The 18,933-nt window shown below is 45.0% G+C and overlaps 1 protein-coding gene across 3 annotated transcripts; it reads right to left on the reverse strand.

The window, feature by feature from the left end:
• Positions 1-234: 234 nt before the first annotated feature.
• On the reverse strand, positions 235-18,161 carry LOC124016374 (vacuolar protein sorting-associated protein 54-like). 3 transcript variants are annotated; one of them, XM_046331934.1, is made up of 24 exons: positions 18,030-18,161; positions 16,267-16,438; positions 15,588-15,832; positions 15,119-15,203; positions 14,916-14,950; positions 14,594-14,725; positions 14,098-14,483; positions 13,610-13,736; positions 13,404-13,451; positions 12,773-12,880; positions 12,475-12,530; positions 9,237-9,333; positions 8,364-8,719; positions 6,355-6,484; positions 5,952-6,133; positions 5,701-5,813; positions 4,782-4,845; positions 4,551-4,656; positions 4,328-4,415; positions 2,664-2,785; positions 2,445-2,525; positions 2,219-2,326; positions 1,910-2,004; positions 235-1,620 (listed from the first exon to the last, which is right to left on the reverse strand). In XM_046331934.1, exons 2-24 carry the CDS (start codon positions 16,406-16,408, stop codon positions 1,515-1,517), a joined length of 3,012 nt encoding a protein of 1,003 aa, XP_046187890.1. In that variant the 5' UTR covers positions 16,409-16,438; positions 18,030-18,161; the 3' UTR covers positions 235-1,514. The 3 variants fall into 3 exon arrangements, with proteins under 3 accessions (XP_046187890.1, XP_046187891.1, XP_046187892.1); XM_046331935.1 differs by lacking the exon at positions 18,030-18,161 and adding an exon at positions 17,406-17,896; XM_046331936.1 differs by lacking the exon at positions 13,404-13,451.
• Between the last annotated feature and the right edge of the window lie 772 nt (positions 18,162-18,933).

Here is an 18,933-nt window from a genome sequence, read left to right on the forward strand (position 1 = left end):
TTTAGTGGCAAATCAAAGGTGCAGCCTCTGAAGAGCCCATCTCAACACTCCAACCCTGCTCCTGGAGAGCTAGTCCTGTAGGTTTTTGCTCCAACCCTAAACTAGCAATTATCTAGATGGAGCGTATCTCTCCAGGAACAGGGTTGGAGACCCCTGGTGTAATGGTTCTGGTCTGGATGATTCCATCTCAATCTAGGGCAGCAGATGGACAGACAGAAAAGGCCAAAGTAGAAATGCTTCCATATTGTCCCATGTTTTATTCAGTTTCCTGGGATTCAAGACAGGCATGCGGTCAGATTTTCAGTTTGCCACACTTTCTTACCCAGAGTGCCCAACAGTCATACGCTCACAGGCACTCAAACAGTATACTATTGTAAAGAAGTCTGTCTTTGCTATTTATCAAAAGTAGGCACTTTTGAAGTAGACCACTTTACTGGATGGTGCTTTTTGTTATATACACCAGTAGATCCTCACAGTGTAAGACAGGCAGTGAATAGAACTGGGAAACAAGACTTTTGGTTGAAGCTCAACTACTTTAAAAAAGACCAATCAGAGGCTAATGTTCGTTCATGCTTCCAAGAGATGCAACAGGTGATAATGCTTTAAATAGAACGACTTAGCTCGGGCATAAGGGAATAATTGTGCATATAGTCGATCAATGCTCAAAGTGGCATTGTGATGAAATGGCTCAATCTTACTGTACAGACAGCACAGTAAAGGTTTAATTTAGGGCCATGGAAGGGAACACTAACAATTGAGGATTGGAAGGAATTTGTTTGCAGATGCATTCAGTGCATCTGAAGCTCTCTTTAGAGAACAGTGTTTTTAGTCAACTTAAATGCCATTTAGCTTAAACATGGGTCTGAATCAGAGTGTGTCGAAGTGGCCTTGTTATTCCTTACTTCGTTGACCGACGCAAGAAAAACTATGCTTTGAACCTGAAAAAAAAAATAAAAATCAGTTCTCCAGTAAGTGACATGTTCTGAACCATGTCAGCATTTCAGTCCAATCAAAGTCCATTTATTCATCTGATTTTAATAAGTCATCTATAGTTGAATTACAGCGTGATGAGGTAACGGGCAGCAGTTGCGTCCTAAAGGTGTCTCGTATCTCATTGTAGCCCCCCCAGGGAGGTGCTCTTTAAAAAAAGCCCATGTCAGTGTCTGAAATGGCACCCTATTCCCTAGATCATGCACTAGTGGTACACTGTATAGGGAATAGGGTGCCATGTTATGGAGCCTGTCCTACACAATGGCCGCTTCAGTGTTTGGTCCCACACCGTTGCTGCCTGGGGTAGTTTCTCCCTTGAAGAAGCACCACTACCAGACCTCCTCCACTCTCTTTCTGTACACAGACAGCGTGGGCTTCAGTGAGATCCCTGGGCAGGCTGGCTGCTGGAGGTGCAGTCTCTTTACAACAAGAATCTGATTAGAGTTAGTTTCTCCCCTCCCTCCGGGGTGGGTTAACAAGGCGTTACACACTGTAGGTAGGTAGGACGACTACTACCCCCATCATCACCTCTTCTGCTCCCAGATCTCAGCCATGTTCAAGTCTAGCTTCTCAAGTGTCCTCAGTGATTGAACATTCTCAGTGTAAAACGCGACATCCACCGTCACCAGCCTGGGGGGAATCAGAGAAGTGCTTTCAAGTCATCAACAAGTCCATTGAAATGGTCTTTTAGCTTTAGTGACAAGAAGCTGTTTTATCAGACACATTAAGCCTCGTTCTGGACAAATTACTTTCATTAGAGATTCTCCGTTGCTTTCTAGTCCAGGAGTAGATTTAATCTGTATATTGTAAATACATGTTTTATTACTATTTTTGGGAACTGTCGGACACATTTTTGGGGGCAATATTACAGAAATGTTCTCTCTCAACCCCCACAGAATCCGAGGTGAGAAACACTCACCCATGTTGAGGTCCACCGTCGTGGTGCACCCCGAGACGGGCCAGCTGCCTTTTAAGGTGAATTTTAAGGCTGGCATTGATCCTCAGGAACAACATCTAGGCCCAGAGAAAACAAAACACACAACGTTACCCTCAAAACATCTAGTCAGCTGCGAATGCAATGAAGACCACCTGGACCGTGCCCAGTATGTTGAGAATATCGGTAGAATTAACTACAGCGTCGTTACGTAGTACATTGTATTATTCATTATTACACATTTGAATAATTAGAAGTTATTGAATAGGATCTGTGGTATTATTGGCATATTACCTGTGCCTGTTCCTCAGGTAGCAGCTCGTAGAGGGCTTCATGCATTTTGGCCATTTGTTTACAGACGTTGCGAAAGCAGGCCGACGGCATGGGGGCCTTGACTTCATACTGGCGGGAGACGAGATAGATATGTTGATACACTGACATTGCTGTAGCCAATCTTATAAAGTGGTATAGTAGGTTAGACGGGGAGAGTTTGAGAGTGGTTTGGACCTGTAGAACTCACCTTAGACAGCACCTTCTCAAACATGCTGTCCATGATGGACACCAGTTTAGCGGAGATCTCCGCTATGTGATCGTTGTAGTCCTGGCCCCCCCCCCAAAAAAGAAAAACGTTTCTTAAAACTCAAAAGGCCTACACGTCGTGTCACTCACGGCTTACAAGTGAATCTCCGAACTAGAGTACTGTCCTCGTGCGTGGAGGTCCGTGCAGGCCAGTGCTCACCTTAGTGATGTGGTCAAAGTGCCTGAGGACGCTGTACTGCTTGGGCGTCAGCTTGGTCTCAAAGTGGGCCCTGATGACGGGAATGTAATGAACCACCAGCTGAAGACAGCGAGAGGCCAGGGCTGAGGAAAGACACACACACACTGGTCATTTCTACACGGACATCACAGACAGGAACACAGCTAATACGAATGTAGAGGTTACCCTGTAGTGGGGCAAAACCTACGGTTCTTAGCAAAGCACTGGGTTGTGTTCAGTAGGGCACACTCCATAGCGAGACAATTTTTCAATGTTTTGAAATGGAAAATGAAATTGCTCGTCTTATTGGACACACCCAAGTAGTACATAGCAGAGTATGTGAGTGGAGTTGAGCAGGATTTTTTTAGTGGAGCAGTGCCAACTCCTAACCGCTCCACTAAAAACCGCTTCTAAAAATTCACTCCATTCAACAAACACCCGTTTGATTTGTGAGACTACCGGGACCTACCATTTGGTTCTGAAGAATTGAACACAAACCATATGATAGGAATAAAAATGAAAAAGGTGAATGTAAAAAGCGCACATTTCAAATAGCATATAAACACTAAATAGGACAGGGAGCCTAAGAAGGAACCAAAATGAATGATTTATATTAGTTCAATGCTATAGCCTACAAAGAAATACATTGTGAAGCATTTGCGATAAATCATTATAGTCTATAAATTGCGCAGGCTGTGACTTATTTAGAATTCAATACAAATTTAACAAATGTACTTATTAGTGCCTTTGAATGTATTTTTTTAGAAGCACACGTTTGGCCAGTGTGGCGTCAGGAGAGCCGGCCGGCAGCAGAGAATATCCTCTCCACTCTTGCAGAGCCACTAGGGATGTTAAACACCATTTTGGCCACTTATCAGGCTGGGCAGAGATGCAGTTTTAGGTATGCCTAAAGGTTTTTAGGTAATAAAACCCAATAAAAACAGAAAGCTTATTGAATGTGGGAATATGCCATGCCTATTGAATAGATCATTAAATTCATTTTTGTTCTGACCCTTTATTAAATAGGCAAGTCAGTTAAGAACAAATTCTTATTTACAATGACGGCCTAGGAACAGTGGGTTAACGTTCTTGTTCAGGGGCAGGACAAATTTTTACCTTGTCAGCTCGGGGACTCGATTCAGCAACCTTTCGGTTACTGGCCCAACACTCTAACCACTAGGCAGGTAGTGGTTAGAGCGTTGGGCCAGTAACCGAAAGGTTGCTGGATCGAATCCCCGAGCTGACAGATCTGAATTTTAGTTTGAAAATCCTTTGCTACAATGACCCATTTAGTTACCGACCCACATCGTTCCTTTCTTTCTTTCTTTAAGCATGTGCATGTCGTAAGTCATGCTTGAGGGATACGCATCTTTTCCAATTCCACAATGATTCTTTAGTTTTGGACACATCACCGCACTCCCTCTCTTACTCTTTGTAATTCACCTTGATTCAGCATGTGCGTTTTCTCAGTTTCTTTATTAAAATATTTACAGAATTAAAGCAAGGGGCTCTAGATAGCGTCGCACAAGTCGGCTACAAATGCATGCTGGGCCGGGCATGACGTGAGCGCTACTGACGCGCCAGCCTTTGGGAATCTCACGCCGCGCTCCAGTCAAATTGGGCACGCTCCAGCTCTGCATACATACCCAGGTTTTTAGTGGTGATGGTCTTGAGTCCCACCACTTGTAGTGCTCCTGCCCCCAGGACCAGCTGGCAGCTCCGCGAGTTGAAGTGCTGTTAGAGAGAGAGAGAGAGAGAGAGAGAGAGGGTCAGGGACCATTCAATACAACATGGCAGTTTGTTAGTGGGATGCTTGCCAGGTAAATGTATCCAACTCTCAGACCATCCTACCACAGGGGGTGGTGTTACCTTGAGTAGGTCTGAGAGGCGGGTGAGCATGTCTGTGGAGATGGAAGGGATGTCGTTGACACACTGACAGTACTCCAGGAAGATCCGGATTAGTAGTAACACCGTGCTGATGAGGAGGAACACAGAGGTCACCAGTCAATATGGGTCGCAATCATTTTTCCCTACATGCCTTCTGTTTTGAATGTGGGAGTGGAAAGGCGCATTAATCGTAGTTAGTAAATCAAAACTCACCCGACAACAGCATATTTCTGGCCATCAATGTGCAAATAATCACTTGGTTTCCTTTCTTCTGTGCCTGGTGTTGAGAAGACAGAAAATAAACTCAGTCAGTCTGGGGACAGACAAATATTTTGGGGGGGACTGACCATCGGGAACCTGGACTGACAGTTGTGCAGAGTGTGGGTCAGTGACAGACTATGGTAAACATGGTATACAAGAGCCTAAAATTCACTTTGTGGTCTACCAGCCACTCAGGTCTTATCAGCCAAAATATTTTTTGCCATAATTACATAACATTTGTTGTTTAAAAAAACGATGATCATGCTTTGTAATGTTTCTAAAAAACAAGAAATGTATTAGTACAAAGTAATGTAGTATATTGCTGAATTTCATTTCATGTGACCTGAGTCCAAAATATCAGAGACAAAATGTTCAGCTGCCCCTTTAAGTGTCTCTGAGATTTGGGATCTCTCTCTTTGCTATCGGTTGAAGCAGCAGACGCAATCTATAACGTCGAAAAACAACCACGCAATGTAAGTAACCAAAAAACACGAGGACGAAGTTTCACTTTGTAAACTTGAGTAAATTAGACCAACTTTCACAGCGCCTCCAAAAATGAATCCATCAGCACTTAATTCAGTGTGCACAGCTCACCTGCCAGGCAGTGTTACAGCGAGAGGTGGGATATAGGATTCCTATTTATTTGAGCGATTAGCAGTTATGAAACGGAACAGCAGAAATACTTTATATAAACAGCTATTGCAACATTTTTCGTGCTCATACTTGACTTTTGACAATGTAATGCTTGCACTGTAGATCCCTGCAAATGGACCACCCGCCAACATGGCTGGTGAAATAGACACTTACCTGCCAATATCTAAATCTACACGTGGGTGGCGGGTGCTAATTTTATGCTCAAATGGTATATTACCTTGGGGTTTGCGTTCGGGTAGTGTGATCCTGCCATCTGCTATGGAGTTAACCAGGTCCTGGAATTCTGCAGGGACCTCTGCCTGTTTCCACCGCTCATTGTCCAGCAGCAGACTGGAGATGAACCCACACACACACACACACACACACACACACACACAGTTAAGATAGACGGTTTTCAAGTTCCTGAAGTATTGCACATCTCTTCCCTAGTAAGGTGTGTGTGTGTGTCTGTACTCTCCAGTCTAGTACCTGAGCTTGGTCTTGCGCTCCTCGTGGAAGCGGTGGACAAAGCGGTTGGCCTGGCTCTGTAGCGCCCCCCTTAGGGACACACTGCGCCTGCAGCACAGCTCCTCCGTGTCCCTCACAAAGCCTTCCACCGCCTGGGACAGAAACACAAACTCGGCCGAGCTCAGACGCTCCAGGGAGCCATCCTGGCGGAGAGAGAGAGAGAGAAAGTGATTATTCAAGGTTACAAAACAGGAAACACTACCAGGCAGGGGTTCGAGTTAATTCAATTTTACATGGTCAATTCAGAGCACCAATGGAAATTTGAACCCTGCCTGTACAGTCACACATAAAGCCAGCTGAGAGTGCATTGGTCATGCTGCGTGTTATTTTTCCTGGCATGGCATGTGTTAAGCTAGCTAGCTACCTTGGCTCTGGCCATGAGGACTTTGACACAGCGGTCGTGGCTAACGTCTGAGGCGGTGTAGAGCAGCTCCTGGATGTTATTGGCCACGCGGCCCAGCTCCAGGTCACTGGGCATCATGTCCTCACTGGACCTGCAGCCGGACAGACAACACAAATACAATTACTAGAAAGACACTTTTTTTTTTTAGACATTCTATTTCTATTATATAGATGGCACTTAGGAAGGGACACCATTTTCTTTGAGTCTACTACAGAGTATAAAAAGGTCCCAGCTGGTCCCAACCTTTAAACATATATACACTCATTGGGCAGTTTATTCGGTACAGCCATCTAGTACCACCCCCCCCCCCCCCCCCAGCCTGAATTCCTCGGGGCATGGAAATGATGCTCAATTGGTATCACGGGACTTAACACCATTACGCCTGTACCGTTGACACCAGACAGGATGTATCCATCCCGGCTTAAACCAAATCCTGACTCATCAGCATGACACAATAGGAACCGGGATTCGTTGGGAGCACGCAATGTTTTTCCACTCCACAATTGTCCAGTGCTGGTCATCGTGTGCCCGCTGGAGCCTCCTCTTGTTTCTAGCTGATAGGAGTGGAACCCGGTGTGGTCGTCTGCTGCAGTAGCCCATCCGTGACAAGGACCGACTAGTTGTGAGTTCCGAGATGCCGTTCTGCACACCACTGTTGTACTGCGCTGTTATTTGGCTTTGTGGCCCGCCTGTTAGCTTGCACGATTCTTGCCGCTCTCTCTCGACCTCTCTCGTCAACGAGCTGTTTTTCGCCCACACGACTGCCGCTCAAAGTCGCTTAGGTCACTCGTTTTGCCCATTATAACGTTCAATGGAACAGTGACAGAATGCCACGATGCATGTCTTCCTGCTTTATACAGAAAGCCACGGCCACGCGACTCACTGTCTGTAGGTCCAGTTTTGTGTATTGGGTGGTGTATCTAAAAATAAAAAAAACTGTCCTGCAAGTGTATACTTCCATAATTTATTCGAACTGGTACTGGGCTACCTTGAGACGAGTCTTGTGAGGTGTCAGAGAGACTCACCTTTCCACAGAGGGGTCATATTAGTGTGTAGCCCAAACTGTTTGGATGCTACAGATAGAAGTTGGCAGATCGGCAGTAGCGACTTTAGACGAGTCCCGTGACACTTTGTGGGGGTCGTAGGGAAAAATGGTGTTTGTAAGTCTTTATATAAAAAGGGGTCATGTAGGCCAAACTGTTCGGAGGCTTACAGACGTTTGTGAGAAGACCGATTTTCGGGATGTCGCCTGGTCTAACAAACACTGCTGTAGCTCGGCCAGCTTCCGCCGCAGAAGGCTGACATCAGAGGTGGATATGGATATCTCTAGCTTAAACAGGGGGATTGTTTTATTATGTCAACTTGATTTCCAAAGGGGAGCGGATATCGACTCTAGGGTTAACCATGGCAAAATGCATAGAATCGCCTAAATGTTCTCTCAGCTCCATGGGAGAATGTAGAATTGCAGAAAATTAGCTATAAAAACCACATATTTCACAGTCAATTAAGAAATGTGTAGAATTTCAGGAAATTAGCTTAACTTAAATGTCTTTACACCACCAAAATGGGGGCCTCAAATGTTGCCTGGCCGACTGCGCCCACTGCCCAACCCACCACCTAAGCCCCTTTTTGATCCAGAATAACCCTGTATTCTCTGGTTGGGGTACGCTCACACCATTCAAACACAGAAAAGCTGCTTTTAAACATACTTCCTTAAAACATTTTGGAAGGAAAACCATTTCACGTATATTGTAATTAATTACAGGTCATATTTGATAGAAATCTGGAAACACTGGACAGTTACGTTGATATCCTGAGTCAATACATGCTGCACAGCTGAATACAATCTTTTTCACACTGCCTTGCCAACCCAAACTTTACTTTGGTGGAAAAATAACCAGGCCAGCACAGCATAGCCTGACTCAGTAGTGTTAACCGTGTGTGGTTGGTGAAGGTGGTGAGTGACTCACGAGATGCCGGCGGCTCCTCCTGGCTGGAGAGCGTGTTCCCTGCTGGAGGACGACTCGGTGGTCCCTGAGGCGGAGTCACTACCACAACCATCCAAACGTGACAGGGCCTGCCTGGGCCCCACCGTGGAGCTCTGCTCCTGGCCCCCGCCTGCCCCCAGGTGCAGCTGGGCATCATTTAGAGCGTCGCTGATGAACAGGCCCTCGTGGGTGAGGTAGGCCAGTTCTGCTTCCCCCTGATTGAGAGGGGTCCCTGGGGCCTCAGCCAGGCCCCCCTGCTTCCCCCGCTCCAGCAGACGGCTTTTCTGGTTGCTGTCCAGCGCCTCCAGCACCACATTCCTCACCACACTGAGCGTTGCCTGGATGAGGACATATGGTTAACTTATAGGGCAGAGGAACCAACTACCAGGGTTGGGGTCACTTCCATTTAAATTCCAGTCAATTCAGAAAGTAAACAATACCAATTAGAAATGTCCCTCATTGAAAAGCATTGAAGAGAATTGGTATTTCAGTGTACTTCTTGAATTTAAATGGAATTGACCCCAACCTTGCTAACTACACCAGATAAATAAAAAGGCACAGATCATCAACTTCTGAGTCCTACAACGGGCCAGTAAAGTAATGCACTTTAAACAGCTGGTTTACACGTCAACCAATGAGAAATGTGTAGACACTGCCAAAATAACAAATGCTAAAGGGTTGTTCTATTCTTCTATGCCAATTTATATAGCAAGACATCTAACTACCTTCCATTTTCTTTACCTCTTAATACACCTTTTTCAAGTATTCTATTCAGCAAGAGGACAATTCCATAAATCCCATTTTGATTCAATCTAACCAACCGGGATTGTATTTTTAATAAAGTATGATCCTCACCTTGATCCTCTTCAGGAAGAGAATGAAGTTCTCAAAGACGGACTTCAGCAGCTCAAACCACTGGGGGAAGGTCATCAGACGCATCTGGTCTGCCAGCCTGACCAACCGGAAGCAGAGAGAAGGGTCTTATTCATTAGTGCAAACCATAGCAAAATGTTTTGCAACAGAAAGAGGTTCTTCAATCCTTTAAATGGGCTCTTGAAAAACACCTAGAAAAAAATGTCGCCTTAAATTCCTATTACGAACAACTCAAACAAGAACGCCTTTTCTTTGCCAGCTTGATGTTTATTTTGGAAATAACAGAGCTCTACCAGGAGGGTCATACCAGCAATGCCATATCATAATGGTAATTTGCATAGCATTTTTACTCATGTGAACAATATATATTTTTTTTACTTTAGGTCTGCTTCAATGGCTTTCATAGTTAGGTAAGCATTGTTAAATGAGGACTGATGTCAAATTATTACAAATTATGGTCATTTTGTATGTCCAAAAACATTCATATTAATGCGTTTTCAAGTGGTGTATAGTGCCAAGTCCCTCAAAATGGTTGTTACATTTCTAAATGATCCAGGTTGTTCCACATGTTCAGACTACATTGAGAAAATATGACAACGTGCAACGTTTATTATTATTATTATATACACAACTTTAAGTCTGAATATTGATGAATTGACCCCATGGGTCATGAAATGTGGTTTAACCAATTTGTTGCCCAGTAGTGTTTTTGTATTAAAAATAAATAAATGTACCCTATTCTTAGTCCAAAGTGCTTAAGTAAAGCCCTCACTGTCAATCAGAAACATTTTCCAGGGTCAGCCTGCCAGCTGAAAATATTTGCCTGTGTGTGTAGGCTACAAGCACACGCACACACACACACACACACACACACACACAAATGTCTTCAATAAAAAAACGTAAAAGTACAACTGTTTGTGTGTTATTAGTTTAGACAGATTGTGTCCAATTATTATGACTTAGATGAAGATCAGACCACATTTTATGAGTAATCAATACAGAAATCCAGGTAATTCCAAAGGGTTGAAACTTTGTCTTGCAACTGTATATGTATGTACGCACACACGCACACACACACACACACACACACACACACACACACACACACACAGGAAAATCCTATGCTTGGATTTAAATGATGCAGGAGGACTGGGGAGTTGAACAATCAAGTTTAATTCAAATGTTTTGTTCATATCCACTTCTAAATCCATTGTCAAAACATGCTCTACCAGCCCATTGAGAATAGGGTTAATCGGTTATTGGACATATTCAGGTTCTTCCAGTTGGTGTCTAGTGAATACGACCTAGGGGTATTGTGATGATAAACTTTAAGAACATAGCAGATAGAAAAGTACAAAAATAAAAACTGACCAAATTCCAAGATTTAATTTCAAACCTTGATTAAATTGGGATACGATCAAGTGCATTCGGAAAGTATTCAAACCTCTTTTGACTTTTTCCACGTATTTTTGTTACAGCCTTATTCTAAAATGTATTGTTTTTCCCCCCTCGTCAATTTACACACAATACCCCATAATGATAAAGCAAAAACTAGTTTAGACATTTTTGCAAATGTATTACAAATGAACTGAAATATCACATTTACATAAGTATTCAGACCCTTTACTCAGTACTTTGTTGAAGACCTTTGGCAGCGATTACAGCCTCAAGTCTTCTTGGCTACCCCTGCATTGTCTTGGCTGTGTGCTTAAGGTTGTTGTCCTGTTAGAAAGTGAACATTCGCCACATTCTGAGGTCCTGAGCGCTCTGGAGCAGGTTTTCATCAAGGATCTCTCTGTACTTTGCTCCTTTCATCTTTCCCTTGGTCCTGACTAGTCTCCCTGTCACTGAAAAACATCCCCACAGCATGATGCTGCCACCACCATGCTTCACCATAGGGATGGTGCCAGGTTTCCTCCAGGCGTGACGCTTTGCATTCAGGCGTGAATCTTGTTTTCATCAGACCAGATAATCTTGTTTCTCATGGTCAGTCTTTAGGTGCCTTTTGGCAAATTCCAAACAGGCTGTCATGTGCCTTTTACTGAGGAGAGGCTTCCATCTGGCCACTCTACCATAAAGACCTGATTGGTGGAATGCTGCAAGATGGTTGTCATTCTAAAAAGGTTCTCCCATCTCCACAGAGGAACTCTAGAGCTGTCAGAGAGACCATCAGGTTCTTGGTAACCTCCCAGACCAAGGCTCTTCTCTCCCGATTGCTCAGTTTGGCCGGGCGGCCAGCTCTACGATGAGTCTTGTTGGTTACAAACTTCTTCCAATTAAGAATGATGGAGGCCACTGTGTTCTTGGGAACCTTTAATGCCGCAGACATTTTTTGGTACCCTTCCCCAGATATGTGCCTCGACACTGTCTCAGAGCTCTACGGACAATTCCTTTGACCTCATGGCTTGGTTTGTGCTCTGACATGCACTGTCAAATATGGGACGTTTATATAGTCAGGTGTCTGCCTTTCCAAATCATGTCCACCCAATTGAATTTACCACAGGTGGACTCCAATCAAGTTGTAGAAACATATCAAGGATGATCAATGGAAACAGGATGCACCTGAGCACAATTTCAAGTCTCATAACAAAGGGTCTGATACCTTAATTACAAGTTGTTTAAATGTTTTATTACATTAGCAAAAACTTCTAAAAACCTGTTTGCTTTGTCATTATGGGATATTGTGTGTAGATTGCCGAGGTTTTGTATTTATTGAATCCATTTTTGAATAAGGCTGTAACGTAACAAAATGTGGAAAAAGTCAAGGGGCCTGAATACTTTCTGAAGGCACTGTCTGTCTCTCTATTTATGCAACAATGAAAATTCAATAACAAAAAAAGAACTTGCGGGGCCAAATCAAATGATCTGAAGGCAGAAGTTGGCCAGCTGTTGAAGAGCCCGGTCCTAAACAATACGTTTATCTGACAATCTAACGTACGCCCTCGTAACTAGATTTCCACACCCAGATTGGTTTCACAGCCCTCGCGTCATATTCCAAGCTCTCCTTTCAATGATAGATTAACGCAGTCTAACTCATTGTTGTTGTTAAGACAACCATAACCAACTGGCTTAGCTTCCTTTCCTTTGTTGAGGAAGGATTCTTAGAACACCAGGCCATACTTTGACAACACCCCCAGTGCATTCGGTAGATATTACCAGCAACTCAATGTGCTCAAGCAATTACAAACACATTCAATGTATAGCTAGCTGTACTACTCACTTTGTGACGATGTCAGTGTCGATTTCTTCAATCTGTGACACCGAGTCGACAACAGACTGTGGGATAAGAGTATGTTACTTTCCATATCTGTTTTACCAATTCAAAATGTATTTCTCGTTTGATAAAGTTATGCTAGTTCAGGAATAGACCAAAAAAGTGGAACTCGGAGGGGGTGCTGGTGGAGAGGTTTGGGAAATACCCGTAACATGTCAAAACCCTTTTCCCAATTTCACCATAAATGTTTATGATCATGAAGTATAAGTCTATTCTCTGATACTTTTTATGTCTGGCCTTTTACCTGCGTGACGATGCTTTTGGCTGCTAGGATCATCTCGTCGCTGTAGATGTCCAGAAAATCCAGCTTCCGCTGCCTGAGCAAGCCAAACACCAGAGACTCCAGCCTGTCCTGTATCCCCCGACACACACACACACACACACACACACACACACACACACACACACACACACACACACACACACACACACACACACACACACACACACACACACACACACACACACACACACACACACACACAGTGAGCAATACTATAAAGCCCAATAACTCCAATCAGAGTAATTCTTCACTTCAAGAGATCAATTATGATAAGACACCAATTCATCAAATCAATTACAATAAACTAATAAACAAAGAGATTCACATTTCAAACCAATTAAGACAACGATTTCCGCATAACAAAAAGATAATTAAAATCCCCTTCAGAGTCATTCAAAGTTACCATACCCATAATAACAACAAGGCAATTGGCAATTGTGCTACTGAAATGTAAATTAGGTTGACGATTGAAGAGATCAACACATTGATGTTTTCTTCTGATCTGAACAAACTATACAAGAGAACCCAACATGTGCCATTTTTATTCACTTGATTCCAAGTAGCAAACTTGTTCGGGAAGAGTCAGACCCACCTTTATTGAGACTGAACGTTTGTATTGCATCTGTGAGAACAGTGACCACTGTGACAAAACACAACCTCAGTTTGGTGCTCCAACCACACCTACACATTCTCAACATTTTCCATTTATGGTTGAACTCAGGCTATAGGGTTCAAACCACAACTTAATTCAAATGTAAACATTGTTTATATATCTATTTTTATCTCAATGGTACAGACCTTCTCCATGACCTGTCCGTCATCCTCCAGACTCCTGCTGAGGTCACTCCTGGAGTACATGCTAAAGTCCTCCACCATCATCTTGTCTATCAGCTTCTCCATCTCACACAGCTGCGAGCCCAGGTGTCTGCAGGGGGGAGACAGGACACGTCACAGGGTCCAAAGGCCACACTCTGAATAAACAGAGTATTTCACGATGGGACTCGTGTTTAAAATGACTTATATTGACATGAAACTCTGAAAAGTATTCTGACTAAAAGTGGTGTGTATTTTAAACTTTCAGCATGATACCGTTCTGCAACCACGCTGTATTTGTGCTTCAAGCTTACTCACAATAAATAGTTGGCGTAGACTGCTGCTTACTCTGATTTGATGTATGTTGTTTGTCTCATATGAGTGTCAGCGCATTTAATCAGACAAGTGTCACCACTGTGTGCGTCGATAGATCTGAGTATGTAACAACAAACATGCCACCCCCCCCCCCACACCTGAAGCTGTGTATCCCCTGCAGCTCCTGCTGCAGCACCTCCTTGGTGGTGGCGATGAGCTCCAGGGCCCCAACGAACTCCGAGGTGGAGAGCAGCAGCTGCACAGTGGGCTGGCTCTGATGCACCGCCGCCATCAGCTTCAGCTTGTTGTGCAGCCGCGCGCAGTTGGAGCGCGTCAGCGCCTGCCGCAGTGCCCGCAGCGGACCTTCGCACATGATGCGTTCGATGGCGGCCGTGCGGCCCCGGAGGACTGCCACGGCGCGGGCGGTTTCGGTGAGGCGGTCCTGGAGCTCGTGCTGGGAGGACATGGCGTGGAAGAAGGCCTCGGAGCGCAGGGAGATCTGGCGCGCGATGCTCACCTCCACCACGTCGAGATAGTGGCTCAGCTGAAGAAAGAGAGGGATGGAGAGAGGGAGAAGCCAACAACAGGAAACATGACGGTGAAGCAATGAAACAACGCAGGACATGACAATTGTTCAAGTTTTCGCCATCTCACCTTTTCCTGTAGTAACCGTGACGATGCCATGTCCCTGCTGCTCTTCCGCCCAGCGCTGTTGAAGTGGGACCATGGTAGGACCGCGTTAAAGGTCGTTGGGTCGTCTAGTGCAAAGTCAGGCTTCATGAAGATCTGTTTAAGCCAGACATTAGGCAGATATTCATTTATCTTTATTCATTATCATAAAAAGTTTACGGTATTAATGACAGTTTGAGGATCATCAAAGCATACAGTCAAATCAAGGGGACGAGACGGTTCAATAGGGCTCTAGAAATCCCCACAACTCACACGGATACAACCCAAAACAAGAGGAAGTAATTACCTTGGGAACCTGCTCCAACTCTGTTCTTGATTTGTCTACGAAGAAGAGAAAGTGAAAGAGCATATTAGTTGAATCAACTCACTTCAACACTGAAAGGAAATTTGATAGTTGACAAAACAAATAAGATTGATCTGTCCGTATGGTCCAAAATAGATACGGTAGGCCCCAGTCATTATGGTGCAGAGCTGTTTAATATTGCATACCGTGGTTGTTTGTGATGCTGGAGACAGCATCCAGCTCATCCTTGTTGGGACAGACATTCTTGCATCGCTCATGGATTTTCTCCCTCTACAGAGAAACACAGACAATTTAGTTTAGGCCTAATAGCTTATAAAGTTTAATTATAGTGGATACATTTTCTTAGTGCTATTTCAACCATGAGTAAAGGGAAGAGGACAAAGTCTTGTCCTTGTTCATTACATTCAAACAATAGAAAGAGGATTTGACACCTGGACTGTGTTCATCAGGCACCAAACAGTCAAACTGGAAGGGACTACCTGGACTTGCCCAATAAGAAATGCACATTTTTATTTTTCATTGCAACGTGTTTTTATATGTTTTCTGTTGCATGCCCTAATGAACACAACCCAGGCCAGACAGTGGCCTCTACTTCTGTCCAATCTACTGAATAATTCAAACTGAATGACAGGGGCAGCAGAGTGTGTTGGTTACCTGAGCTGTTTCCTGCAGGTAGGGGTCAAAGTGTTCCTTTGTGATGTTGGGGAGGTAGAAGGAGGGCATGACTTCCGTCTCAGCAAAGTCCAGGCCCCAGGATTTGGTGAAGAAGTCAGACTCCCTCTTGGCCAGCCGTGGGTCGTTCAGCGCGGCTGGAAGGTTCACCTTGGAGTTGTACACCGTCCACCTGTGCTGGTCGGCCACCACCGACGGGCCCTCGCACAGCCCCCGGGCTGCCTCGCCTGCAAGGGCATGTGGGAAATGTAGTCAATAGAAACCTTCAGCAGTATTAAAACATTTCATGCATCTTGAGATGCATTATTTATTACATGGTTGCGCTCCAATTCTCTAGCCTGACCCACCATCCTCACCGATACACTCCTACTGAGGCTACCAATTCTCTACTACCCTTCACCAAGAAGTGTGCACTATTTCACTTCCGCTAATGCATTTAAAAGCTTTGGATTGGTGCAAGAATGGCTGGAGGGAGTGCCTTACACCAATCCATTCCTTTTAAATCCATGAGGGAAAGTGTACAAGTGCAAACTTTGTGAGAGGGGTAGAAAATAGGACTGCAGTCAGCATATGGTTGATCAACAGTGACACAAGATGAACCTTAATAGATAACAATCTTGTAAGACTGCTGGCCAACCATAAATGTAGGCTAGTTCTTTACCCGTGGGCTCCTTGGGGCAGACGTCGGGCAGGGAGTGGACGGGCCTGTAGTGTCGTGAGGAAGGGTCCCTGTCCTTCCGGAAGATCCCCTCGCTGCCACCACTGCTGGGATGAGGCACTGGGGAGGAGCTGTGGGAGGCCATAGCATCGGTGCACCTCTCCACGGAGGCTAGCTGAGTTAGCAAAAATAGCTCTGAGTCAGAGAGTATCAATACAAAACAAAGACATAGCCTAAACATTCATGTTTGCGGTAACAAAATAACAAACACTAAACCGGAACATCTGCGGAGTTTTTAGTCCAATGGCATTGAAAATAGGAACATAGAAAACTTGTGTCAGTAGTCAATCAATTCAGTCAATCCATTCAAAAGTCAGCCCATTTTTCTGTGCACGGCAATGACCTTCAGTCATTGTCACAAGTCACTAGTGTGAAGCAGAAGTGAAAGTGCAGATGTAGTGTCGCTCAGAGGTGCAGTTGAGCAGACATTAGGCTATAATCTGAACAGTGAGGAAAGCGATGCCTTTTGACTCACTTCCACTGTGTACTGATTCAGTTATTGCTTTGTCTGCATAACAAGCCCAGTCTACCTAAACTGAATGATCAAATTCAAAGTAATTCATCATTGGTGATTAAAGTAGAGGGTGTCTAGAACAGAGCCTATGTTAACCAATATAAGAAGACAGTCTCAGTTGCTGACACAACACTATGTTTAACTGCCTACAGGAGCGAAGATCCTTTGTTGTCTAATCGGTCTGTTGAAAATATTAGGGTGAAAGGTGGGCAGGTATCATCTACCTATAGGCTACAATCAGCTCCTGTCAATATGGATGTGTTGTCAGTTTCAGTAACATACATTGTCGAATGCAGGGTGAAATTAGAAAACAAATGACTTACACCAGAGACATATAGTACGTCGGTCATATGACTGACTTACACCAACGTCACGTGCATCACGTTAAATAAAGGTGAAATAAAAATAAAATAAACACATCACAAGACACTGAACAGGTCATTGGGCAATGACATCGTAGCTGCCTATATCAACAACGTCAAATGTTAACCCATGTAGCTTGCTAACTAACTGGACAGCTAGTCAGCCTAAATTCGCTAGCTTAGGGCTATATGGATCAAAACTGTACCTTGCAAAATGTCAAGAAAATATAGTCAGCTATTTCTGCGATTCAGATAATGTTCCAACTCCACCAGGGATGATGTGGTCAATTAACTAACGTTAGCTGGGTAACTTATCTGATCAGATGACAATTAATCTAGTTAGCTAGTTAACGTTATTTCACTTTTTAAATAGCTAGATAACTGAGTAGAGGTGCTTCCCTCACCACACTGCTAGACAACTGCATCGCCTTAACTATCTCAGGAGGGGAACAAGATAGCACGATAACTCTAGTTAGCTAAGTAGGTAACGTTAGCCAGTTACCTACTAACGTTATAGCTAAATATGAAACACCGCCGTCCACATTCGCATTTCCCCGTCATGCGGCAACATTAACCGTCATTGACCATTTTCTAATTACTCTTTACAGACGAGATACGATTAACTCTCCGAGCATCGATATTCGAGTAGCTACCCACGACCGCAGCGGCCTGAAGAGACCAGCTGGTTACACGTCGACTGATAATCGAAGCTAGCAGAACGCTAGCCCGACAGCCAAACAGAAACGGAAGCAGTCCACACAAATAGATGACCGCTGAGCTTTTTTGTTGGTTGAAGAGCAGACAAAAAAAAGGTGCGTCATGTCTGGTACCTGTTGTTAGAAACACATTAGCTCTTGATTCTTCTTTCCACCATCACATTAGACGAACCAGGAGAAAACATCAAGCAAGCCGCCGGTACCGTAACCAGAATGCACTGCGCAAACAATCTTCTTCGAGTTCTTACGTGCATAACGATGCAGTCACAGCACACTGCCACAACATACTTTACTGCAGGGATAGGCGTGGGGGGGCATGAGAGGCTGCAGTGGCTCTTGGCGTGGGGGGCCATGAGGGGCTGCAGTGGTTCGTGGCGTGGGGGCCATGAGGGGCTGCAGTGGTTCATGGGTGGGGGTGCATGAGGGGCTGCAGTGGTTCGTGGCGTGGGGGCCATGAGGGGCTGCAGTGGTTCGTGGCGTGGGGGCCATGAGGGGCTGCAGTGGTTCGTGGCGTGGGGGTCATGAGGGGCTGCAGTGGTTCGTGGCGTGGGGGCCATGAGGGGCTGCAGTGGTTCGTGGCGTGGGGGTCATGAGGGGCTGCAGTGGTTCGTGGCGTGGGGGGCCATGAGGGGCTGCAGTGGTTCGTGGCGTGGGGGTGCATGGGGGATGGGGCTGCAGTGGTTCGTGGCGTGGGGGCCATGAGGGGCTGCAGTGGTTCGTGGCGTGGGGTGCATGAGGGGCTGCAGTGGTTCGTGGCGTGGGGGGCCATGAGGGGCTGCAGTGGTTCTTGGCGTGGGGGGCCATCAGATGCCGAGCAGTTACTATACCTGGCGTTGATGCAACCGGTCAGGATGCTCTCGATGGTGCAGCTGTATAACTTTTTGAGGATCTGTTTGACCCATGCCAAAATCTTTTCAGTCTCATGAGGGGGAAAAGGTGTTGTCGTGCCCTCTTCACGACTGTCTTAGTGTGTTTGGACCATGATGTGATGGACACATGATGTGATGGACACCAAGTG

This window comes from Oncorhynchus gorbuscha, linkage group LG26 (genome assembly GCF_021184085.1).
Source record: "Oncorhynchus gorbuscha isolate QuinsamMale2020 ecotype Even-year linkage group LG26, OgorEven_v1.0, whole genome shotgun sequence".
NCBI lineage: Eukaryota > Metazoa > Chordata > Actinopteri > Salmoniformes > Salmonidae > Oncorhynchus > Oncorhynchus gorbuscha.

What these genes read in the sequence shown, in the direction of transcription:
- LOC124016374 (XM_046331934.1), bottom strand. Translation starts at nt 16,408, where the DNA reads ATGGCCTCCCACAGCTCCTCCCCAGTGCCTCATCCCAGCAGTGGTGGC. An exon ending in CTGCCCCAAGGAGCCCACGG is followed by an intron (nt 15,833 to 16,266) that starts GTAAAGAACTAG and finishes ATGCCCTTGCAG; the next exon opens with GCGAGGCAGCCCGGGGGCTG. An exon ending in ACCCGAACGCAAACCCCAAG is followed by an intron (nt 4,846 to 5,700) that starts GTAATATACCAT and finishes TCTCAACACCAG; the next exon opens with GCACAGAAGAAAGGAAACCA.